General features: G+C 41.7%; 3 protein-coding genes and 2 pseudogenes across 5 annotated transcripts; 4 read left to right on the top strand and 1 right to left on the bottom strand.

The window, feature by feature from the left end:
* Positions 1-498: 498 nt before the first annotated feature.
* LOC121792436 (mitogen-activated protein kinase 4-like) lies at positions 499-6,682 on the top strand. Of its 2 annotated transcripts, XM_042190381.1 has the most exons (7): positions 499-665; positions 4,378-4,519; positions 5,053-5,182; positions 5,253-5,390; positions 5,547-5,879; positions 6,014-6,197; positions 6,283-6,682. In XM_042190381.1, exons 2-7 carry the CDS (start codon positions 4,428-4,430, stop codon positions 6,453-6,455), a joined length of 1,050 nt encoding a protein of 349 aa, XP_042046315.1. In that variant the 5' UTR covers positions 499-665; positions 4,378-4,427; the 3' UTR covers positions 6,456-6,682. The 2 variants fall into 2 exon arrangements, with proteins under 2 accessions (XP_042046315.1, XP_042046314.1); XM_042190380.1 differs by lacking the exon at positions 499-665 and having other exon boundaries at positions 3,743-4,519.
* On the top strand, positions 2,406-3,589 carry LOC121792437 (annotated as a pseudogene).
* Positions 6,683-12,805: 6,123 nt separating the features above from the next.
* Positions 12,806-18,570, top strand: LOC121792433 (mitogen-activated protein kinase 4). 2 transcript variants are annotated; one of them, XM_042190378.1, is made up of 8 exons: positions 12,813-12,878; positions 15,493-15,540; positions 16,316-16,457; positions 17,089-17,218; positions 17,288-17,425; positions 17,535-17,867; positions 17,993-18,176; positions 18,261-18,570. In XM_042190378.1, exons 3-8 carry the CDS (start codon positions 16,366-16,368, stop codon positions 18,431-18,433), a joined length of 1,050 nt encoding a protein of 349 aa, XP_042046312.1. In that variant the 5' UTR covers positions 12,813-12,878; positions 15,493-15,540; positions 16,316-16,365; the 3' UTR covers positions 18,434-18,570. The 2 variants fall into 2 exon arrangements, with proteins under 2 accessions (XP_042046311.1, XP_042046312.1); XM_042190377.1 differs by having other exon boundaries at positions 12,806-12,878; positions 15,493-16,457.
* On the top strand, positions 13,006-15,328 carry LOC121792434 (protein BPS1, chloroplastic-like). Its single transcript, XM_042190379.1, has 2 exons — positions 13,006-13,027; positions 14,061-15,328. Exon 2 carries the CDS (start codon positions 14,074-14,076, stop codon positions 15,133-15,135), a length of 1,062 nt encoding a protein of 353 aa, XP_042046313.1. The 5' UTR covers positions 13,006-13,027; positions 14,061-14,073; the 3' UTR covers positions 15,136-15,328.
* Positions 18,571-18,623: 53 nt separating the features above from the next.
* On the bottom strand, positions 18,624-20,470 carry LOC121779131 (annotated as a pseudogene).
* Positions 20,471-27,924: the final 7,454 nt, after the last annotated feature.

The following is a 27,924-nucleotide window of genomic DNA, read 5'->3' as shown; positions in this document are numbered from 1 at the left end:
GAAACGATGCATACTGTTATAAGATGGACTAAAAGAATAGAGTGAAACGAAGGGAGTATGCCTTTGGAAGGGTACAAACCAGCTAGTTGTTACAGGAAATGCATTACAGTAAACTGGTATAGGTGCCCTGATACAAATAGTTAAGTTATAAAATGAATTTCTTCATACAAATATCTGTTAAGTTTAGTGGACCCTCTACCCACATTATTAATATATATGTATCGAATTTCCTAGTACAATCTATAGCTGTCTATAATACTATAAATCATTAATAAAATCATAAGTTTTCATGAGTTGTAAGAAGATTATAATCACGGGAGTTAAATGCTTGGAATTTGGAAAGATTTTGAACGATAAATAGAAAAAGGGAGACTTTTTTTTTGTTTTTTTTGAGAATCCGTAGAAGATCTATTAATCAAACACGCCTTAATAATCAACGGCCAGATTTCGCGAACTTTAATCTTCTACATTCACCCCCACCATACAAAAAATACATCGGCAATACTGTATCCACTTAGTTTCCACCACGTGTTATAACAACTCCCACTCAAAATTATACAACGATTATCTGCAATTTTGCAATTCACAGTTCTACAACCCTACATTTGCGAAGACTTTCTGCGAAGCTTTACCAATTCTCTACGCGTCGTTGGGTTCTGTTTCAGGTATAGAAATGCTTTTTTATCTCGAAATCGATTTCATGTGTTTGCGTATGCCTGTTTCTGCTCGCTGCTCAATAATTTTATGTGTATTTATGGTATGGCTATAGTTTGTGATGATCGGTGATGGGGTTTTTTCTTTTTTTGTTCTGGACTGCACTTATCATTCCTCGTTTGTACTAGACTTTTTTTTATTTCGGCTTTGAGAGAGACGCATGATGAAACACATGACGATCATGTGTCTTTGTGGGAGACGCATGAGGGACATGCGTCTCTTAATTTTTTCAATTTTTTTTTAACGACGCATGAGCGTCATGCGTCTTAGGGAGTAACGCATCTCCCTCATGCGTCTTTTATTTTTTTTAAATTTCACGGACGACGCATGAGCGTCATGCGTCTTAGGAAGAGACGCATGGGGCTCATGTCTCTTAGGGAGAGACACATAGGCTCATGAGAATTAGAGACGCGTGAGCTTCATGCGTCTTTCCCCTCATGCGCATGACGCTCATGCGTCGTCCGTGAAATTTAAAAAAAATAAAAGACGCATGAGGGTGATGCGTCACTCCCTAAGACGCATAAGCGTCATGCGTCGTTAAAAAAAATTCGAAAAAATTAAGAGACGCGTGCCTTTCATTAAAAGGAGACGCATGAGGATGATGCGTCTCTCCTAAAGCCGGAATAAAAAAAAAGTCCAGTACAAACGAGGAATGATAAGTGCAGTCCAGAACAAAAAAAGAAAAAACCCATCGGTGATGATATGAGCTTTTGACCGAAGTATTGGGTGAATATCTGTTAGAATTTGGCTGGATTTCTGGAAATTATGTTGATTTATCATGATTATGATTTGTTTGGCTGATGTTTTGTGTTAGTGTTGTTGTGATTGTTTTTGTGTTTCATGATTTGTAGTTGGTATTAAGAGTCCTGAGTTCGTGTTTTTCGAGTTTGAATGTGATGGTTGAGGTATGTGTGTTGACTGTATAAATTGGTATAAATCTGAGAGTTTTCATGACTTCTTGTTATTTGTGACTCCATTTGTATAATTGAATTGAATTTGAGTGCTAAAATATAAGTATACTATTTTGGTTATAATGTTAGATCTGAGTAAATATTTATGTTTTCTTCATTTTTACTTTTTAGGTTGTGGAAATGCCTAATTTGCATTGTTTATGCCCAAAATCTGGTGAATTTTGTTGGGTTGAGTGACTGGAATTAGTAATAGACTAATAGATCATCTATATCACATGAAAGGTGTCATGTCATCCTGATATTTATAACTTGCGAGTTTTGTTTTATTTAAGGAGAATTCATGTAACATGGAGAATTAGGACCGCTTTTTGTAAATTATAAGGAAATCTTCAAACAATTGAACAAGCACAAGGAACTCAATTTGTGTTTGTGCTATTATTATATCCGACAAGTAGGTATATCTGGTTTTGCTGAATTCTATATGATATGATAGTGTTTACATGTTTGTTATTTCGACATGGTAGGCAATGTTGTCAATGGCGTATGGCGGTCCGCCCGAAAACCGCCACAGGGATATGGCGTATCAGCATGATGGGATATGGCGGTCGATAAATAAGTAAAATGTTATTAATATGTATACATGTATATTGTATATAAATTTAAAAAATTAGAAAATAATAGAAACAATTATTAAAGCATAATTGATAGTATTACTTTTTCTTCCATTTTCTTTCGGCTGAGATTGGCCCCTTTTAATATTCTTGCAGTTAGTGTAATAGAATGAGCCGCCCACAAGAACCACACAGGCCTTTCCTCCCCTTTGGAAACCCTTTCCGTAGGATGTCACCAAAGGGTTCATACCTGTCGCCTAAACTTATTGCTTTGTTGAATACCTTTGAAGAGACATTGCAGGGTAGGATTAAAAATCTTAGGCCAGTAGGTAGGGATGATGTCCTGCGCTTATTGTGGATGAGGTTTGCGATGGAAACACTGTGTGAAATTCATACCGACGTAAAAGCATTAATTACGGCTCTTGAACTCCCTGTTTCTGATTGGGATGAAAAATGGATAGATGCATATCTAGATGATAGTGTACAGTTGCTTGATATCTGCATTGCTTTCAGCTCCGAGATATCTCAGCTGAAACAGGGCCACCTCTTTCTTAAATGTATTTTGCGCAACTTTGGTGATGCCCCCGCAAAATAGCTTGAACGGGCCCGTTCTTCCGCAGACGGATGGAAGCAACATGTTGCTAAGAAGAATCCAAGATTTGAAAACTGCTTCTCTGCCATGGATGTCCTGGCTGAAAAACTGGACTTACCAAAAATAAAAAAAAAAACTCAGCCAAGGGAAAGATCTTGATGCAAGCAATGTATGGAGTGAAGGTCGTTAGTCTCTTGGTATGTAGCATATATGCCGCTGCATTCTCTGATTCCACAAAGTAGTTGTTGGACCTACAGGTTCCCGAAACTTTCTCATGGGCAGCGGCGTTTTCTGAGCTTCAGGCTTTTGTAAATACTGAAATAAGAAGCCTACACTCGAATGGGAGGACCACGATACTGAAGGAGCTAGAAGCTGTTGATACAGATGTGAAGAAGTTGTACCTAATTGTGCAACAAGGGGGGAACGCGGTTGATGCTCAAGTATTGGAAAACTCGATATCAGATCTAGGAAAATCGGCAGAAAAACTCTCACAGGGACTTGATCTACTCGCAAAGGACGTAGATAAGTTCTTCCAGATAGTTTTAATGGGACGTGATGCTTTACTCGGTAACCTTAGGATCGGTGGCAGTGCATCTAAGAGAGTGCATCGAGTGAACATTAATGTAGGAGTCTCAGTGGATAGGTGAAGGTTACATGTAAACTCACTCCTTTGTACACAAGTGTATAGTTCTTGCTAGCATGTTTTGTATGAATTTTTTTTATTGTCTTTTTTTTTGCAGTAATCATTTTGAGTTTTTTTTTATGGAAAGAGTAATTTTTTCGATTGTTGGGTGTGAAAATGTTTGTTAAATTGATCGGTCAAGTTTGATTTTTCTTAGTCTTCTATTCTAGGTGCAAAGATGGAATTAAATATGGAATTTGGAGAATTTTGAGGCAGACATGGATGACTAAATTTTGTGTGCTCTAGTCAATATTTGTTGTCAATTAAATACTTATTCTCGGTGATGGGAATTTCGATGAAAAAAATGGTCCGCTTCAAGAACATTGGAAATTTTACAGAACATAGGTTTAAATCTATCAGATATTTCTTGAAATAAAAATTGGAAAGCGTGATATTTGCTGAAAGTAATTAATAGTGATGATGTGTGGTGCTATCACACGTAGTGAGAAATTAACAATATTAAATAGTAGAAGGAGATTAAGTAGAAACCAGAATCACAATATTAGCAGGTGTATGGCAAAGATGGATGCAAAACCATCCACCTCAGAAAAGCCAATTTTATTCACGGGTAATCTGGAGTCATTCCAGTTCAAAAGTTCACACGCAAAACCTTCTCCTAAGTCCTCTCTCCCTAGAAATTTGATAAAAAAGCATGCCAAGTTTTATAAAAGTTTAGATTCACCACCCTTGTAATAAAAAAGCAGACGGCATAATTAAATGCAGCAGGGCTCACATTCTGCTTTGCGACACACACCCCACTTGTTTGATCCAAAAAGAAGCATATCATCTTTGAACTTGGGATTGTTGAGTTTGTTTTAGCATAATTTGTTGTTTGATAATTGGCTATGTCTGTGGAGTCGAGCGCAGATCACGGCGGGCATAACATCAAAGGGGTGGCCACTCATGGCGGGAGATACATGCAGTACAACGTCTATGGAAATCTGTTTGAGCTTTCGAGGAAGTATGTTCCTTTTAGGCCTGTCGGCCGTGGTGCTTATGGCATTGTCTGGTAATAACTCTCTCCTTTTTCCTAATGTGTTTGGCAAAATTCGGAGTCTTGAATTTGTTGGGCCTCTTTGGATGAGTTCAATGCTTTTAGGCTTAATGAAAATAGTGAATCTGAACTTGGTTTGGAATGACGATCACCTCTGGTTTTTCTTGGTTATGAGCTTGATGTGTCGATGTTGTCTTTCTCTGTTTCATGGATGCCTGGGTTTGATGAGGCCTATTCTAACTCTTACATGCTTGAAAAGGTATCAATTACGTAATAATCAAATGCATATTTCTTGATAACTTTGGAGAAAAGGTGAACCTAAATAACCTCTCTACAAGAAAGGTAGAGTTGAATATCATTGGAAACAAAATTTGTCACGGTTACTGTCCAATATATATCCGGTATGTTCATTGAGATTCTATGTTGTGTGGTGATACATGTGCCTATGGAGGTCCAAGTTTCTGAGTTATATGCTAATGCCTCTGAGAAGGTTATGTCTTTCTTTTCAACTTTGATTCTGTGTGAGCCTGACTTATCTTTTGCTTCAGCGCTGCTGTAAACTCCGAGACACGCGAAGAGGTAGCCATTAAGAAGATTGGCAATGCATTTGATAACAGGATTGACGCAAAGAGGACGTTGCGAGAAATAAAACTTCTGCGCCACATGAATCATGACAATGTGAGAGCATACTTATATCATACAAATGTTTGGATCATGACAACGTATTTCATTTTTTACATCTAAGCAGGTAATTGCAATCAAAGATATCATTCGGCCACCTCAGAAAGAGAGCTTCAACGATGTCTACATCGTGTATGAACTTATGGACACTGATCTTCACCATGTTATCCAGTCCAACCAAACATTGACTGACTACCACTTTCGGGTTTGGCCTCGATTTCTCTTTTCATTCTTCTGTAATGGATTTTAGGTCATACAATAGATTATTTGAACATGTTTGTTGAATTCGGTGTGTGGTTGTTGCTCAAGTTAGAATACCCTTTGTGGGATGTGATAAGTGATTTTATGTAACTTTTTGCAGTATTTTCTCTACCAAATACTGCGAGGACTTAAATATGTTCATTCTGCAAATGTCTTGCACCGTGATCTCAAACCAAGTAATTTGCTCCTCAATGCTAACTGTGATCTGAAAATCGGAGATTTTGGGCTTGCAAGGACGACATCTGAGACTGATTTCATGACCGAGTATGTTGTCACTCGCTGGTACCGAGCACCGGAGCTGCTCCTAAACTGCTCAGAATACACAGCTGCAATCGATATCTGGTCTGTCGGCTGTATATTTGGCGAAACGATGACGAGAAAACCTCTGTTTCCTGGGAAAGACTATGTCCATCAGTTGAGACTCATCACAGAGGTACCTACTTCCTCTGCAAATAGATAATAATGTCCCAAAAAAACAAATTTCGTGATTTTTTTCTATTTTCATTTTCATTTTCCTCTGGTGTCTTGGATACTGATGCTTTCTACTGTCTGCTGTTCTTGTGAAAGCTCATAGGCTCTCCGGACGATGCCAGCCTCGGTTTCCTCAGGAGCGACAACGCCCGAAGATACGTAAGGCAGCTCCCGCAATACGTGAAGCAGCAATTCTCCACCAGATTCCCCAACAATACAGCTAGCGCTCTGGATTTACTAGAAAAAATGCTCGTCTTCGACCCAAGCAAGCGTATTACTGGTACAACTCTAGTGCTCAAATCCTTCATTTATGTTTTCCCATATGATTTGTTCTATAAGTATGAAAGTTCGATGATGATATGCAGCCGATGAGGCTCTCTGCCATCCGTACTTGGCGCCTCTACACGGCATCAACGAGGAGCCTGTCTGCCCCCGCCCTTTTGTTTTTGACTTTGAACTGCCATCCTACACCGAAGAAAACATCAAAGAGCTCATCTGGAGGGAATCAGTAAAATTCAACCCCGACCCGACTCACTGAGGAATGTAACCGTACGATGTAGAAACATGTATTGAAGTTGAACAAAGTTGAACAACGTAAGTAGTCCCCATAAGAGGAGATGAGCAATAATTGTAGTGGATTCTTATTAGTCTATTTGACTATTATCTTTTCAATATTGTTGTACAAAAGAGCTGAAATTTAACATTAATGTTTGCACCATGCTAAATTTTTTAGTGATAAAACTTAAATATCCCTCATTTGGTAAATTTAACTGCATGTTTCATTACACTAGTTCTTGTCATAAGCAGACAAGGAAGGATGACACCAATATTAGCATGTCTGTAACTCTACATTATCTATATCTAGATTGTCTACAGGGAAATCACACATCCCTTGTCCTTCTCCTCCTGCTGGGAGGAGCTGGCACGGCGTGAGCCTTGCTGTGAATATTGTCCCAACTAGCGCCACTCAGACTCAGTCAGACCTTCTGCAAATTGTTAACGAATTTTGTAATATCCAATGGAATCTGGCTCAGTGCTTGCAAAGATCAATGTCCAACTTGATTTGTTGACGTTGTATTTTTCTCCCAAATAATTTGGATCCTTTTCTTGTTGCCTATCAATGGGTCCTTAGAAACGTCGAGACCATCCACAATAGGCGCCCAGCGACCGCCCAGCCGAGCGCCGGCGCTGGGCGGTTCGCTGGGCGGTCTATTGCAGCCGCCCAGCGGACGATTGGAGAGAGAAACCGCGCAGCGCTGGGCGGTTTCGTGGCGCTGGGCGGTGCGCTGGGCGATCCGCTCGGCGCTATTGCAGCGCCCGGATCGCCCAGCGCGATTTTTTTTTTTAAATTCGAATTTTTGAAATTTGAATTTTTAAAAAAAAATCAAATATAAAAAAATATTATTTATTTATAAAAATTGTTTTCTATATATAAAAATCAATTTTTATAAATAAATTTATACTAGAAATTCGTAATAGCCCATATATATTTAATGGGCTTGCGAATTTATGAAACTCATTCTTGGTTGTCTCTCTTTTATAGAGACATCCTTGAATGTTTTATGTTCCACTTTCGATGTGGGACAAACTCATTCTTGGTTGCCTCTATTTTATAGAGACATCCTTGAATGTTTTATGTTCCACTTTCGATGTGGGACAAACTCATTCAAGGATGTTTCTCTTTTATAGAGAGATATCCATGAATGTTTTATGTTCCACTTTCGATGTGGGACAAACTCATTCAAGGATGTTTCTCTTTTATAGAGAGATATCCTTGAATGTTTTATGTTCCACTTTCGATGTGGGACAATCTCATTCAAGGATGTTTCTCTTTTATAGAGAGATATCCTTGAATGTTTTATGCTCCACTTTCGATGTGGGACAATCTCATTCAAGGATGTTTCTCTTTTATAGAGAGATATCCTTGAATGTTTTATGTTCCACTTTCGATGTGGGACAAACTCATTCAAGGATGTTTCTCTTTTATAGAGAGATATCTTGAATGTTTTATGTTCCACTTTCGATGTGGGACAAACTCATTCAAGGATTTTCTATAAAATTGTATTTTAAATTATGTCATTTTTATTTTTTTAAGATTTTAATTATGTCTTTTTTTTATTTTTAAACTTTAAGTTGTAATGTTATTTTAAATTTTCATTTGTAAATTTAATTAATGTAATTTTTTTTAATTATGTAATTTTTTTTAATTATGTAATTTTTTTTAATTATGTACTTTTTAAATTTTATTAATTATTAGTGAATTTTCTCGTTTTTGTGGCGTAAATTTAATTCCGTATATTGTGTGATTGTTAATTATTTCATTTTGTATATATTTGTTAATAGTGATGTGGATAGTATTATTAATGTTTCCCGTATATGTCTCGTAAATTAAATTCCGTATATTGTGTGATTGTTAATTATGTCATTTTATATAATTGTTATTAGTGATGTGGCTATTGATGTGGCTGGGCTATTTATGATGTGGCTGGGCTATTTATGATGTGGCTAGGCTATGGCTGGACTATTTATGATGTGGCAGGAGGATTTTTAGTGCTGATGATGTGGCAGTGGCTAGGCTATGGCTGGGCTATTGCTGGGCTATTCCTATTGTGGATGGCCTAATGCACATTGCTATTCTATCTACGAAGCCTTTCCCTTCCCTTCGTCGTACTTAGGACGCGTTCAGTTTCCGTGAAATGCCCAGAAATGGATTCAATTAAGGGTAATATCTGTTGTTCACTTGCTTAGATAAATTTCTACCAAGCCCTCGAATTTGTCAAGGCCCTCGCACTGTTGAGATCACAAATAGCCAAAAACAAATCTTTGGTTGGAGGTGGTTTTCAAATTTGGGACAATTAATTACACCAAGAAATGGTGGCTTAGTTATCACCTTCCATCCCGCTCTTTTACCACATTCACAAATCAATTGAACTCTAGGTAAAACCCACGCACGCCCCATCTTCGACGCTGTTGTGGAGAAGCGAGGAGAGAGATAGAGAAGAACGTTGGGTGCTGGGGCGAGCCGGTGGCAGCCGCTAGACGCCGACTGCCGGCGAGGCGCCACAACAGACGAAGGAGAGTGAGATCAAAATATGAAGAGTGAGGGAGTGGGAGACCGACGAAGGCGACGGCGCAGCAGCAGGACTAGTGGCGGTCAGGGCAGAGTTAGGATTTCATTGTAAGAGGGACAAAATTATAATATAGGATATTTTTTATATATTTGAAATGGGGCAATTGGTATAATTTTATGTATATATTCAAAAATTTGCAATAAATGTATAAAGGTGAAGGAGGAGTGAGGAGGGGCATTTGCCCCACCTTCAACCATGCTAGATCCGCCCCCGGTGGCGGTGAGATGTTAGTGTAGGAGATGAGAGAGAGACCGAATAGAAGAGGGAGAGGAGATAAGTCGGACAGCAACGGTAAGGAGACCAGGCAAATGGCAAGTCACGCGATTCAAGCACTGACGGTGCTGAATCGAAGCCGAGAGGGAGAGGGCAGACCCGAGCGACTGGACGAAGGTGAGCAGGGGCGGCGCGGAGGAGACGGCGGCATCTGCGATTAGTTTGCTGTGGAATCTGGGTTTATAAGAGATTCCACACTACCGTCGGATTCGTACCCCATCAGCGCTGCCCTCAGCCTTTCTCCTCACCGTCTCCATCACGATCTGAGCCATCGCCGCTCGGCAGTCCGTTCGATGGACAACAACCGACTCCCCACTGTTCTCTCTCCGTCCAGTTCTCCCTCTCGGAACGCTGGCTGTTCTCGCCACCTCCAAATTCAGCACTGTCGCCACCTCCGTTCCCGTCTGCCGAGGCTGATCGCCATGCCTTGCCTTTGTCTTGCTTGTTATTTGGGAATTTTAAAGTTTTAGTGAGTCATTTTCGTCATAAGACATCAAACGGAATAAATAAATAAATTGTTAGCAGCCAAAACTAGGTTTAAATCTAGAACACTGAACCCCTGTTTTTAGTTTCAATTATGTGGGCCCCATACAGTTAAATCTGATCCAGATTTATTTCTATTTGTTCCTTATCACTGAAAGTCAACATCCTTGAAGTTTTGGAATGTATGTAAATGACTATGAGATTTTGAATATGGAACCATCATATTAAGGGCAAATTTTTGAATATATACATAAAACTATACCAATTGCCTCTCTTCAAATATATAAAAAATATCCGTGAAATCCTGGCTCCGCCCTGACGGTCACTAGTCTTGCTGCTGCACTGTCGCCTTCGTCGGTCTCCCACTCCCTCACTCTTCCCATTTCGATCTCACTCTTCTTCGTCTGTTGTGGCGCCTCGCCGGCAGTCGGCGTCTAGCGGCTGCCACCGGCTCGCCCCAGCACCCAACATTCTTCTCTATCTCTCTCCTCGCTTCTCCACAGCGCCGTCGAAGATGGGGCATGCATGGGTTTTACCTAGAGTTCAATTGATTTGTGAATGTGGTAAAAGAGGGGGATGGAAGGTGAGGGGTACAACTGTAACTAAGCCACCATTTCTTGGTGTAATTAAGAGTGTCCACAATGGGGGAGCCGCGGCCCGCGGCTCGGTGCGCGGCCCCCCATTGCAGAGAGCCGAGAGGTGGGGCGCAGGGCCGAGAGCCAAGGGCGAGCCGCGGCCGCGGCCTTCACGCGGCTGAGCCGTGTGAGCCGCGGCCCTCCACTGCAGCGGGCCGCCATTCGCGGCTGGGCCGCGAAATTTAAATTTTTTTTTAAAAAAATTCGAAAATTATTTATAAAATACTACACTTCCATTCCATTTTTCCAACTTCATTTTACTTCCATTTTCCTCCAATCTTTCCAATATTTCCTTCCAATTTTGATTCAACCTTGCAACTATGGATTCCGACGATGAACAATTCCAACAAGCGGTAGATCTGGAGTTCCAAAACCTAGTTGCAGCGGTGCAACGTGAAGCCGACGAGGCGGAAGATGCGGCGGAGGCGGTGGCAGTCCCTCCGCCATTCTATCATCGGCGGTATTTCGACCGTGATCATGCCGGGGCTGACCGCCGGTTGATGGAAGACTACTTCAACGAGAACGCCCGTTATCCGCCAGAGGTTTTCCGTAGGCGATTCAGAATGTCGCAAAATCTCTTCGTCCATATAGCGACGTGTTTGGCGCAGCGGTTCAAGTGCTTCAACTTGCGATATGATGCCACCGGTCGACCCGACTTGTCGACATACCAGAAGTGTACGATGACAATTAGGCAGCTTGCCTATGCCGGGCCCTCTGACATGTTCGACGAATACCTACAGATGGGCGAAACGACTGCCCTACAGACGTTGAGGCAGTTTTGCAGGGGCATTAAGGATATCTTCAAAGGGGAGTATCTACGGAAGCCATCGGGCGATGATTGCCAGAGATTGATTGATATGCACGGGACTGCACATCATTTTCCAGGGATGTTGGGGAGCATCGATTGCATGCACTGGGAGTGGAGGAACTGTCGCAGACATCATGACTGCATGTATCATATTGCACAATATGATAATAGATGACGAAGGAGTTACTGCAGAGCGATGGACACCGGAAGATGGTGCTAGTTCGAGCTTGGGTATTGCCATGGAGCCCCTGCATATGGGTGTACCACGTAGTAATGAATACTTGATCCAGCGGTACACCAATATGCGGAGCCAAATATCGCATACATCACTGCAGGCTGATATGGTTGAAGAGGTCTGGAACCGTAGAAGGGGCGCCGCAGAGTGATATGAGTTTTCGGGTTGTTGTTTTTAAATTAGAAAACATTCGTTGTATAATTTTCCTATTTTAATATAATACAACGAAGTTCTTGTTACATTTTGGTTTTAGGTTGTGAATTTTTTTATTTACAATCCAAATTATTTTATTTTAATTAAATTTATAAATATCATAAATTTAAAGTCTAATAAAATTTAATATAGTTAAATTAAAAATAACATTAAAAAAAGAAAACAAATTAATTTTTTTTATAGATGGCCACACTTGGTGGCCCTTGTTAATTTTGTTACTTTACCATTGCGGAGGGCCACATGAGAGCCATGAATGGTGGCCTTCAAGGGCCACCATTGTGGACACTCTAATTGTCCCAGATTTGAAAACCGCCTCCAACCAAAGATTTGTTTTTGGCTATTTGTGATCTCAACAGTGCGGGCCTTGACAAAATTCGAGGGCTTGGTAGAAATTTATCTAAGCAAGTGAACAACAGATATTACCCTTAATTGAACCCATTTATGGGCATTTCATGAAAACTGAACGCGTCCTAAGTATTTGGTGTGGTATGTACCCGGTCCAAGTAGTGTGCAGTTATGGATGATTGGATCCCATATATCCCAATGCACGAGCAAAGGAGATCAACTCGAAGTTATATTATCACACAATTCAGCAGCCACGGTTGTGCCTCTATTGTTGATGCTTTAGTAAGTCTTAAGTAAGAGTGACGTTATATACGATGAAACTCAGAGTGTTATGTTGCAATGAGTGTAACTTGAAGTTAAAATCCTACGTAAATTCATTAATAATCAAAAAAGTATTCAGGGGTTATAAAAAAATTAAAGTCATGTTAAATGCTGGAATAGAGTTTGATCGATAAAGAAAGAGAAATGGGGAGTTTAAAAGCGATTAATGGTACTCGTATATTATCTCTCTCTTTTTGGAATATTTTGGGTCAAGAGAGACTGGCGTATGAGTGCAATTTTGACAATCCGTAGAAGTATCGAATAATCAAACACGCCTTAATCAACGGCAAGATTTCGCGTACTTTAATCTTCTACATTCACCCCCACCCTACATAAAATACACCGGCAATACGGTATCCAATCAGAGTTGGCCACGTGTTCCAACAGCTCCCACTCACAATTATACTACGATTATCTGCATTCTGCAATTTTGCAATTCAGTTTCTACATCCTACATTTTGCGAAGACTTCCTGCGAAGCTTTACCAATTCTCTACGCGTCTTTGGGTTCTGTTCAGGTACAGAAATGCTTTTTTACCTCGAGATCGAATTCATGTGTTTGCGTATGCCTGTTTCTGCTCGCTCCTCAATGATTTTTATGTGTATTTATGGTATGGCTATGGTTTGCGATAATCAGTGATGATATGAGCCGTTGACCGGAGTATGGGTGAGTATCTGATAGAGTTTGGCTGGATTTCTGGAAAGTATGTTGAGTTATCTTGATTATGACTTGTTTGGCTGATGTTTTGTGTTACTGTTGTTGTGATTGTTTTTGTGTTTCCTGATTTGTAGTTTTTCATTAAGAGTCCTGACTTCATGTTTTTTCGAGTTTGAATGTGACGGTTGAGGGAAATTATCTGCGTTGACTGTTTAAATCGGTGAAGATCTGAGAGTTTTCATGGCTTTCTTGTTCTTGGTTGTGTTGTTGGCTTGATTTGTATAATTTAATGAGTGCTAAAACAGTATTTTCGGTTAAAATTTTAGATCTGGGTAAATGTTTATGTTTTCTTCATCTTTGGGTTGTGGACATGTCTAATTTGCATTTTATGCCCAAAATCTGGTGAATTTTGTTGGGTTGAGTTTGAGTGAATGGAATTAGTAATAGATCATTCATATCACATGAAAGGTGTCCTGTCGTGCTGATAATTTACAACTTACGAGTTTTGATTATTTTAAGGATAATCCATGTACCTTGGCGAATTAGGACCGCTTTTTGTAAATTAAAAGGAGAAGTTCAAACAATTGAGCACGCACAAGGAACTAAATTTATGTTTGAGCTATTATTATATTCGACAAGTAGGTATTTCTGGTTTTGCTGAATTTTATTTCTACTATATGAAATAATAATGGTTCCATGTATGTTATTTCGACATGGTAATTGGTAGGATATGATCAACTTGGTGCAGATTGAATTGCTTATTCAGAAGAAATTTGTTTGTTTTTTGGATAGCCATGATGTTTGCAGGATTCCTATAAGATTTGCTGTTATCTTATTTTCAAATATGAGCGAAGTTACTAAAACTTACATTCATGCATAGACTATGTGCTTATTTTGATGTGCGGCTTTGATCTGTTTTCGCTGCTACAAGTGTTGCGTAACTACACGTGCATGGTTGCTTTCCTATTACTATGTTTTTCTTCCATTGTCTTTCGGCTGAGTGTTTACTTATTGCTATTGGTTCTTTTTAATGTTCTTGCAGTTAGTGTAATAGAATGAGCCGCCCACAAGAACCACACAGGCCTTTCCTCCCCTTTGGAAACCCTTTCCGTAGGATGTCACCAAAGGGTTCATACCTGTCGCCTAAACTTATTGCTTTGTTGAATACCTTTGAAGAGACATTGCAGGGTAGGATTAAAAATCTTAGGCCAGTAGGTAGGGATGATGTCCTGCGCTTATCGTGGATGAGGTTTGCAATGGAAACACTGTGTGAAATTCATACCGACGTGAAAGCATTAATTACAGCTCTTGAACTCCCTGTTTCTGATTGGGATGACAAATGGATAGATGCATATCTAGATGATAGTGTACAGTTGCTTGATATCTGCATTGCTTTCAGCTCCGAGATATCTCAGCTGAAACAGGGCCACCTCTTTCTTAAATGTATTTTGCGCAACTTTGGTGATGCCCCCGCAAAACAGCTTGAACGGGCCCGTTCTTCCGCAGACGGATGGAAGCAACATGTTGCTAAGAAGAATCCAAGATTTGATAACTGCTTCTCTGCCATGGATGTCCTGGCTGAAAAACTGGATTTACCAAAAATCAAGAACTCTGCCAAGGGAAAGATCTTGATGCAAGCAATGTATGGAGTCAAGGTTGTTAGTCTCTTGGTATGTAGGATATTTGCCGCTGCATTCTCTGGTTCCACAAAGAAGTTGTTGGATCTACGGGTTCCCGAAACTTTTTCATGGGCATCGGCGTTTTCTGAGCTCCAGGCCTTTGTAAATACTGAAATTAGAAGCCTGCATTCGAATGGGAGGACCACGATACTGAAGGAGCTAGAAGTTGTTGACGCAGATGTGAAGAAGTTATACCCAATTTTGCAAGAAGGGGGGAACTTGGTTGAAGCTCAAGTGTTGGAAAACTCGATATCAGAATTAGGAGAATCGGCAGAAAAACTCTCACAAGGACTTGATCTACTCGCAAAGGACGTAGACACGTTCTTCCAGATAGTTCTAATGGGACGTGACGCTTTACTTGGTAACCTTAGGATCGGTGGTAATGCATCTAACAGAGTGCATCAAGTTAACATCAAAGTAGGAGGCATGGTTAGGTGATGGTTAAATGTAAACGCACTCCTTTGTACACAAGTGTGTAGTTTAGGAGCATTGTGTTTTCTGTTTGAATATCTACTAAATGTATGTGAGTTGTGCTCTGTGTGTGTCTGGCATATAATCGATAAATGGTTGAACCTTTATGTAATAGGAGTACTAGTATTAATGAAATATAAATATGGCATTATATCTACAACAGTTCTTGCTAGCATGTTTTGTATGAATTTTTTTTTATGGTCTTTTTTTTTTGCAGTAATTATTTCGAGTTCTTTTTTCAAAGAGTAATTATTTTGATTGTTGGATGTCAAAATGTTTGTTGAATTGATTGATCAAAGTGGTTTTTCTTGGTCTTCTATACAGGTTTTATGTATATGGTGCAAGGATAGAATTAAATCTGGGATTTGGAAGGTAGACATGGCTGACTTGACTAAATTGCTTCTGCTCTGATCAATATTTGTGGTCAATTAAATACTTATTCCAGGTGATGGAAATTTCGATGAAAAACTGAAAATTTTGCACAAGTTTGATTTCAGTCAAAAAAACTGTTCGTGGTTTGTAAGAAGAGTATTCGAATATGATCTTAACATGATAAGATTCAAGGCTCGTTTACTGTAATGTCAATGATAATTCGCATTTTAAGTGAATCTATCAGATATTTCTTGAAATAAATTTTGGATTCGTGATATTTGCTGCCTGAAAATAAATTAATAGTGATGACGTGTGGTGTTATCTGTTACCATACGTAGGGAGAAATTAACAATAGTAGTATTAGATTTAAGAAGAAAAAGGGGAAAGAAAGGCAAGTCAGAATCACAATGTTTGTAGAGTCAACCTGCAACCAGGTGTATGGCAAAAGATGGATGCAAAGCCATCCACCTCAGAAAAGCCAATTTTGTTCACGGGTAATCTGGAGTCATTCCAGTTCAAAAGTTCACAAGCTCCTCTGCCCTCTCTCTCTAGAAATTTGACAAAAAAGCATGCCAAGTTATATAAAAGTTAAGATTCACCACCCTTGTAACAAAAAAGCAGACGGCATAATTAAATGCGGCAGGGCTCACATTTTGATCAGGAAAACCCAAAAAGAAGCATATCTTCTTTGAACTTGGGATTGTTGAATTTGTTTTAGCATAATTTATTGTTTGATATTTGGCTATGTCTGTGGAGTCGAGCTGTGGTTCAGCAGATCACGGCGGGCATAACATCAAAGGGGTGGCCACTCATGGTGGGAGATACATGCAGTACAACGTCTACGGAAATCTGTTTGAGCTTTCGAGGAAGTATGTTCCTTTTAGGCCTGTCGGCCGTGGTGCTTATGGCATTGTCTGGTAATAACTCTCCTTTTCTAATATGTTTGGCAAAATTCAGAGTCTTGAATTTGTTGGGCCTCTTTGGATGAGTTCAATGCTTTTAGGCTTATAGAAAATGGTGAATTTGAACTTGGTTTGGAATGATGATCATCTCTGGCTTGTCTTGGTTATGAACTTCATGCGTCGATGTTGTCTTGCTCTGTTTTATGGATGTCTTGCTTTGATGAGGCCTACTCTAACTCTTACATGCTTGAAAATGGTATCAATTACAGTAATAATCAAATGCATATTTCTAGATAACTATGGAGAAAAGGTCAACCTAAATAACCTCTCAAGTGGAAAAACTACTACTATTACTTAAGGAGGTTAGGCATACATACAAGCAAGGTAGATTTGAATACTAGTTCTATTTTTCGAAACAGAATTTGTCACGGCTATTGTCCAAAACAACGTGGTTAATATATCTGGTTTGTTCATTGCAATTCTATGTTGTGTAGTGTTACATGTGCCTATGGAGGTCCTTGTAGTATAACATTTACTCATATATTTTGTCCAAGTTTCTGAGTTCTATACTAAGGCCTCTGAGAAGGTTATGTCTTTCTGTTCTACTTTAATTCTCTGTTGGAGCAACTTATCTTTTTTGCTTCAGCGCTGCTGTAAACTCCGAGACACGTGAAGAGGTAGCCATTAAGAAGATTGGCAATGCATTTGATAACAGGATCGATGCAAAGAGGACGTTGCGAGAAATAAAACTTCTGCGCCACATGAATCATGACAATGTGAGAGCATACATATATATACTTATGTTTGGAACATGACAATGTATTTCATTTTTTACATATAAGCAGGTAATTGCAATCAAAGATATCATACGGCCACCTCAGAAGGAGAACTTCAACGATGTCTATATCGTGTATGAACTCATGGACACTGATCTTCACCATATTATCCAGTCCAACCAAACATTGACTGACGACCACTGTCGGGTTTGGCCTCGATTTCTTACTTTCATTATTCTGTAAAGGATTTTAGGTGTGGTTATGTTAGCTTCAATGTTGTGGGATGTGATAGCTGATATCCATGTAACTTTTGCAGTATTTTCTCTACCAAATACTGCGAGGACTTAAATATGTTCACTCCGCAAATGTCTTGCACCGTGACCTTAAACCGAGTAATTTGCTCCTCAATGCTAACTGTGATCTGAAAATCGGAGATTTTGGGCTTGCAAGGACGACATCTGAGACTGATTTCATGACCGAGTATGTTGTCACTCGATGGTACCGAGCACCAGAGCTGCTCCTAAACTGCTCAGAATACACAGCTGCAATCGATATCTGGTCTGTCGGCTGCATATTTGGCGAAACGATGACGAGAAAACCCCTGTTTCCTGGGAAAGACTATGTCCATCAGTTGAGACTCATCACAGAGGTACCTACTTCCTCTGCAAATAGATAATAATGTCCCAAAAAAACAAAAATTTGATTTTTCTATGTTCATTTTCCTCTGGTGTCTTGGATACTGATGCTTTCTACTGTCTGCTGTTCTTGTGAAAGCTCATAGGCTCTCCGGACGATGCCAGCCTCGGTTTCCTCAGGAGCGACAACGCCCGAAGATACGTAAGGCAGCTCCCGCAGTACGTGAAGCAGCAATTCTCCACCAGATTCCCCAACAACACAGCTAGCGCTCTGGATTTACTAGAGAAAATGCTCGTTTTCGACCCAAGCAAGCGTATTACTGGTACAGCTCTATGCTCAAATCCTTCATTTATATATTCCCACAAGAGTCTTTCTGTAACTATGAAAGCTCGATAATCATATACAGCTGATGAGGCTCTCTGCCATCCGTACTTGGCGCCTCTACACGACATCAACGAGGAGCCTGTCTGCCCCCGCCCTTTTGTTTTTGACTTTGAGCTGCCATCCTACACCGAAGAAAATATCAAAGAGCTCATCTGGAGGGAGTCCGTTAAATTCAACCCCGACCCAACTCACTGAGGAATAATTGTAGTCGATACTTATTTGTCTATTATCTTTGCAGTTCAGTATATTGTTTTACAAAAAAAGCTCAAGTTCAACCTTAATATTTGCAACATGGTAAATTTTTTAGTGATTCAATAACCCTCATTTGATAATGCTTTGAGTTTAACTGCATGTTTCATTACACAATAATTCTTGTCTAAAGCAGACAAGGAAGCAGGACACTAATATGAACATGTCTGTAGTTCTACATTATCTATAGGTAGATTGTCTGCATGGAAATCACACATCCCTTCTCCTTCTCCTTCTCCTTCTCCTGCTGCTGGCAGGAGCTGGCATGGCGGCGGCACCACACCTCCAGTAACCCCCGCGACGTCCGTGCACGTCCACGGGTACTTCTTGGCCTTGGCCGCCAACCCGATGGTCACGTTGGACATGCAGATGCCGGTGAAGGGATCCCCTGCGATCCCTTCGAGGCGGGCTGCCATTGTGGCATTTTCAGCAACGACGTCGTGGTAGTTTATCCCTTTGATCTCCGGTAGGGCGTTGGGGTCGTAGTGGTTGTCGGCGTGGGAGCCGTAGTTTCCGGTCATCCAAAAAACCCATTTCATTGTGTGTAGACTCATGCCTTTTACACATATATCTTTGACATAGCCTCCCCTGCCTACTCCTGTCTTGATTCTGACCCCGGATTCTGTGTTGATGGCTGTGATGTCTTGTGCCCTGACATCCTGGATGCCCCCAGACATCTCGCTCCCGAGGGCGATGGCGGCGCTGTAGGGGAGATGCAGGTGAGGCGGCAGATGACGAGCTTCTTGGTGGGCATGCCATAGCTGATCCCGTACTCGTCCCACCACCACCCGCTCTTCACTGCTATGCAGTCGTCGCCAGAGACGATGTAGGTGTCCTCAATTCTTGTGTTGGTGCAAGAATCTGGGTAGTAGGAAACTTGTTAAGACATGATGTAGCGAGTGTTGGGGAATCAAATCTTTTTACTTCCGAATAATTAGAAAATGTGTAAGCAATATACAAGTGTTACCCATACTCTATTAGTATTAGGCCGAGGGCTTTTGGGAAGTGTCCTAGGAAAAAAATTATAAGGGCTTAACCCAAAGTGTACAATATCATACTAATGCAAGTTCATTGTGCATCGACAAACCCTCGTAGAGAGATTGAAACCTTTTGAAGTCAATATACCTGGATTGATCCCATCTGTATTAGGAGAAGTGACAGGGGCAAGAATTGTGATCCCTTGGATGATGACATTCCTACCAAGATGTAAAACTGATTAGGTATGGGAAGAGTGTGTGTTTGTGGAAGTGTGTGTGTGTGTGAGAGAGAGAGAGAGAGAAGAAACCTGCTATAGACTGGATGGACATTCCATGAGGGAGAATTGAGAAAAGTGAGTTTGGATATCTGAATTGTGTCTGAATGCATGATTTTAATGAGATAAGGCCTAGTGTATTTCAACTTTCTTGTGAAACTGCTGCCACCACCGATCACCCTGCCCATCAATTGTTCCATTTTCACCTAATTCAACATCAAAATTAGACAACCCAACCCCCCTTTGCAAGATCAAAGAAAATGTATGAAGAGATAGATGGATTTGGATGTGTTACCAGTGAGATTAGTCCCAAATATAAGGCTGATATACCTCCCACCAGCCGTATCCACCACCGGCCACGACTTTATATCCTGTAACAAAATCCTCGTTCCAATTTAATACTCCATCCGTCTCAATCAGTATTGACACATTTCTAAAAATGATAACAGAGTTGTCCCTTCTTTAAAATCTTAGGATGAAAAAGAAATGTTTCGCTTTGGAATAATATTAGCATGTTAACAAACCTGAGAAGCAAGAAGGACAGCAGCATCTTTGTGGAGATAGAGAGTGAAATGGCTGGTGAGGTTGAAGCTCCCCGTAAGCCATTTCCCGGCCGGAACTACGAGCTGAGCTCCGCCCTCGGGTGCATATTGGCTGAGATGATCGACCGCTTGCTGAAAGGCACCGGTGTTGAGCGTGGCGCCATCTCCCACTCCGCCAAAATCAAGTATCGATGTAGTGTATCAAATTTAGGCTACCTGATAAATTTGAAGATGATCTGCTGAATGAATGAGGAATTCTTTTGTTGGTGTATCGAATATTTATACAAGCTTTAACTGTTTGGTAAAGTAAATACAGTTTGGAATTTTAGATAGGTTAGTTTTTGATTCATGAGGAATGTGACGTACATACTTTCTTCACGTGGTTTTAAAACAAAAACTAAATCGTAAATTCGTTAAATGTATTAAGGAAATTCAAGCTTATAGAGATAATTAATCAATCATGAGTATATCACACAACCTTTGTCTCTATCAATATCAGTAATTCATTTCAAAAAATGCACTTTCATTTGTGATTGCTTAAAAACTTTTAATACGAATGTTATTATAAAAGGGATGGTTTATAAATACAACCTTTAGTTTATATTAAATAGGGATATTCATTTTAATGTGGTTCTTTAGCAAATGAAAGGATGAGTTTTAGTTTTTTTTTTTTAAATAAAAAATTAATTATGAGCAGTATGAGGGTGGTTCAGGAATTTGTTTGTTTTGTTTCAGTTGGAAAGTAGTTAGTGGGTCCCAGAAAAAACTAGTGAGTGAGTGAGTGATTGAGTGTAGAGGTGGCCACTATTCCGGAACCGGCGGTTACGGAAATTGTCAAACCGGAACCGAACCGCGAGAGTGTTTAGCGGTTACGGTTCCGGTTCCAAAACCGTCGGTTCCGGTTTCGGTTCCGAATCGGCAGTTTTCCGGCGGTTTTTCAAGGTTCCAAACTGTCGATTTTTTGCAGTTCCGGCTTGGTTTTCCGACGGTTTTTCGCGGTTCCGGTTTGGAACCGCCCGGAACTGGCAGTTTCGGCACGGTTTCGGTTCGAAAATTGTTGAACCTGAACCGAACCACGGTTCAAAAATCGACGGTTTCGATTCGGGTAAATTCTGACGGTTTCGGTTCGGAACCATAACCGGCGGTTTCGGTTTCAGTTTTAACCGCCGGTTCGGTAAACCTTGGGCAGGTCTAATTGAGTGTGTGTGCTTCCATGATTCCATCCCGTGAGCCTCTTCCACAACTGCCGACCCACTTCTTCACAGGCAACCGTTCCGTGGGTCCCACCACACCCCACGCTTACCTCCAAAATTTAACACCGCCTTTAGGCCATCTGCAATGTTGTCTCTTATCCGTCTCTTAACCGTCTCATCTCTTAACTATTCATGGGCTCCACTGTACTTTTCACTCCATCTCTTAACTAAGAGACAGAACCTGCAACCCTCGATCTCTTAACCATCTCATCATTTAACTATTCATTCAATTTCATTTTTAATTTTTATTTCCAATAAATTCAATTAATAAAAACACACTTCATTAAATAAAATAAAAATTACAACTTAAAATCATAAAAAAATACATAATTAAATTCGTTGCATAATAAATAAAAAAAGACATAATTTAAAATACAATTTTATAGAAATTATAAAAACTACTCCGCCGGCGAATCATTCCCCGGAGGCGGTGGAGGCGTAATACCAAGTTGTCCCGCCAGATACACAATGCCGGCATGATGGGCTTGAAATTGGCCAAGCGTCATGCGGGAAGTGTCCGCCATCGTGGCGGTGAAGTACATGGACATTAAGGAGGAGGGCGGCCCTTGGGAGCCCGTCTGGCTTGATTCGCCTCGGCCCCTCCTCCCTCTAGCCGCCTTCGCCTCCTTGGTCCCTTGCGGCCGACGGCGCCCACTGGAGGACCACCCCCTGCATCGTCCGCCGTGCCCTCGACCTCCTGCGAGGTAACCTCTTGTGCGGCGCTGCCTGAACCGCCCCCACTAGATGAGTATTGGCCACCCGTCGTGTGCTTCGTGCGCTTCGAGGTCGAGCCTGTGCTGGACTGGCACCGCCGGCCCACCTTGCCTCGTCTTTGACGACCTCCCGAACATCGAAATGTTTGAATTCTTTGCCGGTGTCGTCGAAATAGACTCGCTTTGGTAATGAGCCGCTTCAGTCTTGTAGATGCAGCAGGATTTTTTGACCTCTCTGTCGACTCAGTCAAAGTGAGCGCGGAGCATCTTCAATGTGCGGCGGTGGGACCCCTTCAGCTTATTCTCGTTGTAGGCCTCGGTGACCTTTTCCCAGAAGCACTTCCGGGTTTGTTGATTCCCGACGATGGGATTGTACGAGACTCTGATCCAGGCGTTGTACACAGCCATCGTGTCCTTGCGGCTGTACGGATATCGGCCTACATCCTCATCCTCCTCGGCCGCCTCCGCCTATTCCTCCACGGCGTCGAATGCCCTGTAGCTTCCACCGCCTCGTCCTCCTTCCGGAGTAGGTTCATCTGGATAATCCTCCCTAATTTGGGATAATCCATGCGAATACCTCAGGGCGGAGGGACGAGCGTATGCATCCACATCAAAATGGGCTGGTTGGTACCCCACCGGCGTCGACGAGCCTTGGGTGCCCGGCGTCGACGAACCGGAACCCGAACCACCCAATACATTGTACATGCCCCCCAGTCGCCAAACGCGTTGATGTCAAACCTGCCGGAGCCGCCCTCGTTTCCGTCGCCGGACATTTTGTGATGAAAATTGGAGAGGTTAGATGAAAATTGGAGAGAAAATGGAGATGATTTGGGAAGAATAGATGTGTGTTTGTATGTGTAATGAGGATGAAATAAAAGTATTTATAGAGTAAAAAAATAAAAAAATATATAAAAAATAAAAAGAAAAGACGGTCGAAAACGGTAATATTACCGTTTGATTTTTTTTTAAATTCGAATTTAAAAAAATAATTTATTGCGTCAGCGTGACGAAGCCCACTCGCGGGCCGGCGCGTGAGTGTCACGCGTGGCGCCAGCGCGCGCCACGTCGCGCGCGCGTGACGAGCTGGCTCGCCATCCGTCTCGATGGGACGGGCGTCTCAGCGGGATGGTGACGAGACGGGACGCTGCAACGCGTCCCGCGCGGGTCTCGTCTCGGAGGGACGAGATAAGAGACACCCGCGAGATGCGTTGCGGGTGCTTTTATTTCTCCAACGAAATATACCATCTACACCCATGTATTTAAATTCGTATACTGTGTATTTCTACGACAATGCCATAAATACTAAAGCATGATCAAATTCCTATAATTCTGCAACTTTTAAATACAATTAATTTTCATATTTTTATCGATTGTTATATTCATTCAGATTCAGAGATAGTATTACATATAATTTGAAAAGCCAAAATAGTTGTTTAGCCTAGTCTTCTATTCTATATTTATCACTAAAATTAATGACATTTATTAGTGATATATAGATAAATTTTTTTTTTATAAATTTCAACGTCTAGATCATACATAATTTCTCCAAATACAAATGAATGGGTTTGTTGAGAAAAATGTAAAAATTATGGATTTCGGCTTCAACATCATACTCAATTTCTCCAAATAAAAATAAAAAGAATCATTTAAAAAATGTCAAAATTATACATATACTAGAAATTAGTATTTTTTGAAATTACATGATTGATTAGAATTTGATAAAATTTTGTAAATTTTCCGACAATTTATCTTATATTTAAATTCATATCCAACTTGGTGTGAAACTAACTATATAGGTAACGTGTTAGTTTTGATAGATAAGTAATATTAAAATTAGTAACTTTTTTTTGAACTTAACAATTCCTAAAGGATGAGATTGTAGAATTAAGTTCCACTAACAAAATGAACTCTCGTATACTACTGATGGGGTACGAACTAAACAACTAAACCCTAATGCCGAGCCCAATAGCAGTGACGGCCCATTAGCCCAAAACCCAAGAAAGAGTATCAGTTCGGCACGACCAAAGAGTTCAGTTCGGTTCGGCACAACCAAAGAGTTCGGTCGCAGCCTACAGCTCGGTAAAAGCCGACCAATCAAGCTCTACTCTCAGATCGGCAAAAGCTGCTCGGCAATAGTTCAGCAGTTCGGTCTCAGTATTCGACCGAACTGGGAGATAGTGGACTCATGCAGAACCTCCACGACCTCCACTACACGATCTATTTAGTGGTGTCAACTCATGCAGGATCTCATGCAGGATAGCGGACCAAACAAAGAGATAGTGGACCCATGCAGGATCTCATGACCTCCACGACATCCACGACCTAGTTAGTGGTGATGCAAGCCACGACCTAGTTAGTGGTGATGCAAGCCACGATCTTAGTTCAATGTATAAATAGAACTTAGATCAGATAGACTAAGGGGGAGAAAAAGAGCTCTGTAGACATCAAATATCATATAGCAAGTCTGTATTTGTAAGCTGTAAACCAGATCAAGCAATACAATCTTGCCCTCCTTTCTTCCCGTGGACGTAGATTTACCTCAGTAAATCGAACCACGTAATTCCTTGTGTCGTGATCTATATTTATTACCCGCATTTACTACCATCAAAAATTCGCCCAACCATCACTGGCGCCGTCTGTGGGAAACAGAGAACCAAATCTGTGATAAAAGCGAGTTTTTGATCCTCTTCCACCAAAAAAATGCATACCAGATCACATAATACCCGTGCTTCCGTCCGTGATAACCATGAGGAAGCTAGTCCAGCCCGCAGGTCTGGAAAACAGCCTCGGGAGAAATCTACTTCCAGTTCTCACGGAGAAGGAACAAGCCGCTCAAAGACTCATCGCACCGAGTCTTCCCAGCAGCCCGATTTGAACGAGGCTGTCAAGTTGTTTTTGGCCGAGAAGCAGGAAGAGTTCTTAATTTTCCTGCAAAAGGGCCAAAAGCCGGAGACGAAAACGGTGGATTCTCCCTCCTCATCCAGACATGAAAGTCACTACCGCAGTAGTGCCGTGTCTTCCAGGAAGAAGAATCCTCAACCCCGACATGTTCCTGTTCCTCCTCGGTACCGGAATCACAGGAGAACTCCATCTCCTCCATACCGAAGAGATGTCGGGTTCGCCATGTACGGAGCGTTGAAGACTCCGTTCTCGGACGATATCACCCGAACTCCCTTGCCACAGAACTACCGAACTCCGTCGATGACTTATGACGGGTTAGTGAATCCTCATGACTTCCTGGGACGCTATCAGTATAACATGGCGAACCAGGGTCTCAATGAGGTACATATGTGCAAGCTGTTTCCCGAGCTGCTTATCGGGAACGCAAGAAGGTGGTTCGATAGCCTCCCCCAAGGCAGCATTAGATCTTACCGAGATCTAATGGATGCTTTCCACAGGAGGTTCTTTCAGAAAGCGGAAGCCCGAATCACTTCGGCTCAGCTGCTTTCTATACGTCAAGGTCGCGACGAAAAGATCAGCGACTTTATGACGAGATTCCACAAGGAATGCCTACAAGTAGATGATCTCAATGATCTACTTGTCATTTCGGCATTCCAAATGGAATCCTGCCCGGAGCTCTCTACAGAAAGCTCGTGGAATGCAGTCCGCAAACAGCTCAAGAGATGTGGGACATTGCGGACCAGTTTTCTCGTGCCGATGAGGCAGACCGTCGAAAACGGTCTTTAGACAGCTCATCTAGAGAAGACAAAAAGAAGCCCGATCATAGCGATCAGAGGCTTCCTCGCCGAACTCCTTCCCCACTAAAGGAGGGATAGCGGTCATCCGAGGTGATCAAAAAAGAGCAAAAGAGTGTTTGCAGATTGCGCTTAAAAGTGCCGAGCAATCAGATCGGCACCATCAAGCATAGCAATCACAGCAGCCGGAGTCAGAGGCAGGCAAAATGACCGAAGTCACACCGGAGCCGAACTCGATGGTGTACGGCACTGAAGCCGTGATTCCGGTTGAGATCGGCATACCCAGTCCCCGAACTCTTAATTTCTCAGCAGAACTGAATGAGGACGGACTGAGAGCCGAACTAGATCTGGCCGAAGAAAGAAGAGAATTGGCCTGCATAAAAGCAGCCAAGTACAAGGAGCAAGTAGCCCGGTATTATAACCAAAGGGTGAAAAAGCTGCAATTTCAAGTGGGAGATCTCGTCTTGAGAAACAACGAAGTAAGCCGAGCAGAAAAGCTGGGCAAACTCGAACCCACATGGGAAGGTCCATATCGGGTGTCAGAAGTCCTCGGCAAAGGGTCTTACAAATTGACTTACGTGTCAGGAGAACAAGTACCCCGAACATGGCACATTTCCAACCTCAAGAAGTTCCATTTGTAAGAGACAGTCCGGTCAGTCAGTCTTGTGTCTGGTTCGGTCCTAGGGGTATGTGCTTTCTTTGTTTTTTACTTGTTTTTCGTCTTTTTATTTGTCTATGTGCGTTTTGTCTGTCTATGTGCGTGTCGTCTCTTACAAATGTTACTGAGGTATCTTGTTCTTCGAAGGCTGATCCCCTTTTTAGAACATATATAAGCCAACGATTGTGAGTCCAAGCTTCTAAGGAGGATACAAGACCACAATTCAGCTTAAGAAACAAGCAGTTCGTCTGAAACGAACTGCAACAAAGGGAAAGTCCGATCCACGCGATAAAACTCGCCGAATTAGGACAAGGGAAAGTCCGATCCCCAAATTAGGACAAGGGAAAGTCCGATCCGAGCGATAAAACTCGCCAAATTAGGACACAAGCTTAGTCCGGTCAAAGAAATTTACTTCATAAGACCAAAGACGAGTCCGGTCAAAGAAGTTTACTTCATAAGACCAAAGACGAGTCCGGTCAAAGAAGTTTATTTCATAAGACCGAGGACCAAGTCCGGTCAAAGAAGTTTACTTCATAAGACCAAAGACGAGTCCGGTCAAAGAAGCTTACTTCATAAGACCGAGGACGAGTCCGGTCAAAGAAGTTTACTTCATAAGACCGAGGACGAGCACGATGAAATTTTTTCGCTGAGCTGTAAATACGCAGTGATAGAAGCGAAATGAAGATTTCATTTATTAAAACTTGTTCGGCATACAACTCCGCTGCCCTACGAGAAGGCGTTACGCTATTACAAAGGACTATTCTACTGTCCACGGTTGCTAAAGTTGAGCCACCTATTCAAAAAATCCTCGTGAAGCCGAGTTCGGGCGTTCCGGGCAGCTGAAGAATAAGCAGGTCGACGAGATGCTCTGATCGACCTACCGCCTCTTCCTTGAGTCCGGGAAGTTCTGGCACCTCGGCGGCGAAGAGTCTCTTCACGAAGCATTTGTTGATCTTGCTCACTCATAATCACAGCTCCTCTACGAACTTCAGTCCGTCCTTGTCTTGACGTTTCCGGTTGCTCCTGAGTCCGTTCTCGTCTTGACGTTTCCGGTTGCTCCTGAGTTCGTTGCTGATTTGGAGTAGGATTTTGAGCAAGTGGATCAGAGGTTTGAGCTGGAGTGTGAGCATCTGTTGGCGGGAAATGCCTAAGGAATCTCTCGATTGAAGGACGCCGGGAAAGAACGATGTCGTACCGAGAAGCCCAGCGCCGCAATGATTTCACAACTTGTTGGCAAGCCGAGCTCTCCAGCGCATTGTTCCTCCGGAGTACATGAAGCTCCTCCCACAGTTCATCAACTTGATTCTGAACTTCAGATATGCTC

Source organism: Salvia splendens, chromosome 2, assembly GCF_004379255.2.
Source record: "Salvia splendens isolate huo1 chromosome 2, SspV2, whole genome shotgun sequence".
NCBI classification, from domain to species: domain Eukaryota; kingdom Viridiplantae; phylum Streptophyta; class Magnoliopsida; order Lamiales; family Lamiaceae; genus Salvia; species Salvia splendens.
This window is presented reverse-complemented; position numbering and strand designations above follow the sequence as displayed.

Excerpts from the sequence above, each read along its gene's own strand:
- LOC121792436 (XM_042190380.1), top strand. The coding sequence starts at position 4,356 with ATGTCTGTGGAGTCGAGCGCAGATCACGGCGGGCATAACATCAAAGGG. Across the intron at positions 5,391-5,546 it reads TGACTGACTACCACTTTCGG|TATTTTCTCTACCAAATACT; the intron begins GTTTGGCCTCGA and ends AACTTTTTGCAG. Across the intron at positions 6,198-6,282 it reads CCCAAGCAAGCGTATTACTG|CCGATGAGGCTCTCTGCCAT; the intron begins GTACAACTCTAG and ends GATGATATGCAG.
- LOC121792434 (XM_042190379.1), top strand. The coding sequence starts at position 14,074 with ATGAGCCGCCCACAAGAACCACACAGGCCTTTCCTCCCCTTTGGAAAC.
- LOC121792433 (XM_042190377.1), top strand. The coding sequence starts at position 16,285 with ATGTCTGTGGAGTCGAGCTGTGGTTCAGCAGATCACGGCGGGCATAAC. Across the intron at positions 16,458-17,088 it reads GGTGCTTATGGCATTGTCTG|CGCTGCTGTAAACTCCGAGA; the intron begins GTAATAACTCTC and ends TTTTTGCTTCAG. Across the intron at positions 17,426-17,534 it reads TGACTGACGACCACTGTCGG|TATTTTCTCTACCAAATACT; the intron begins GTTTGGCCTCGA and ends TAACTTTTGCAG.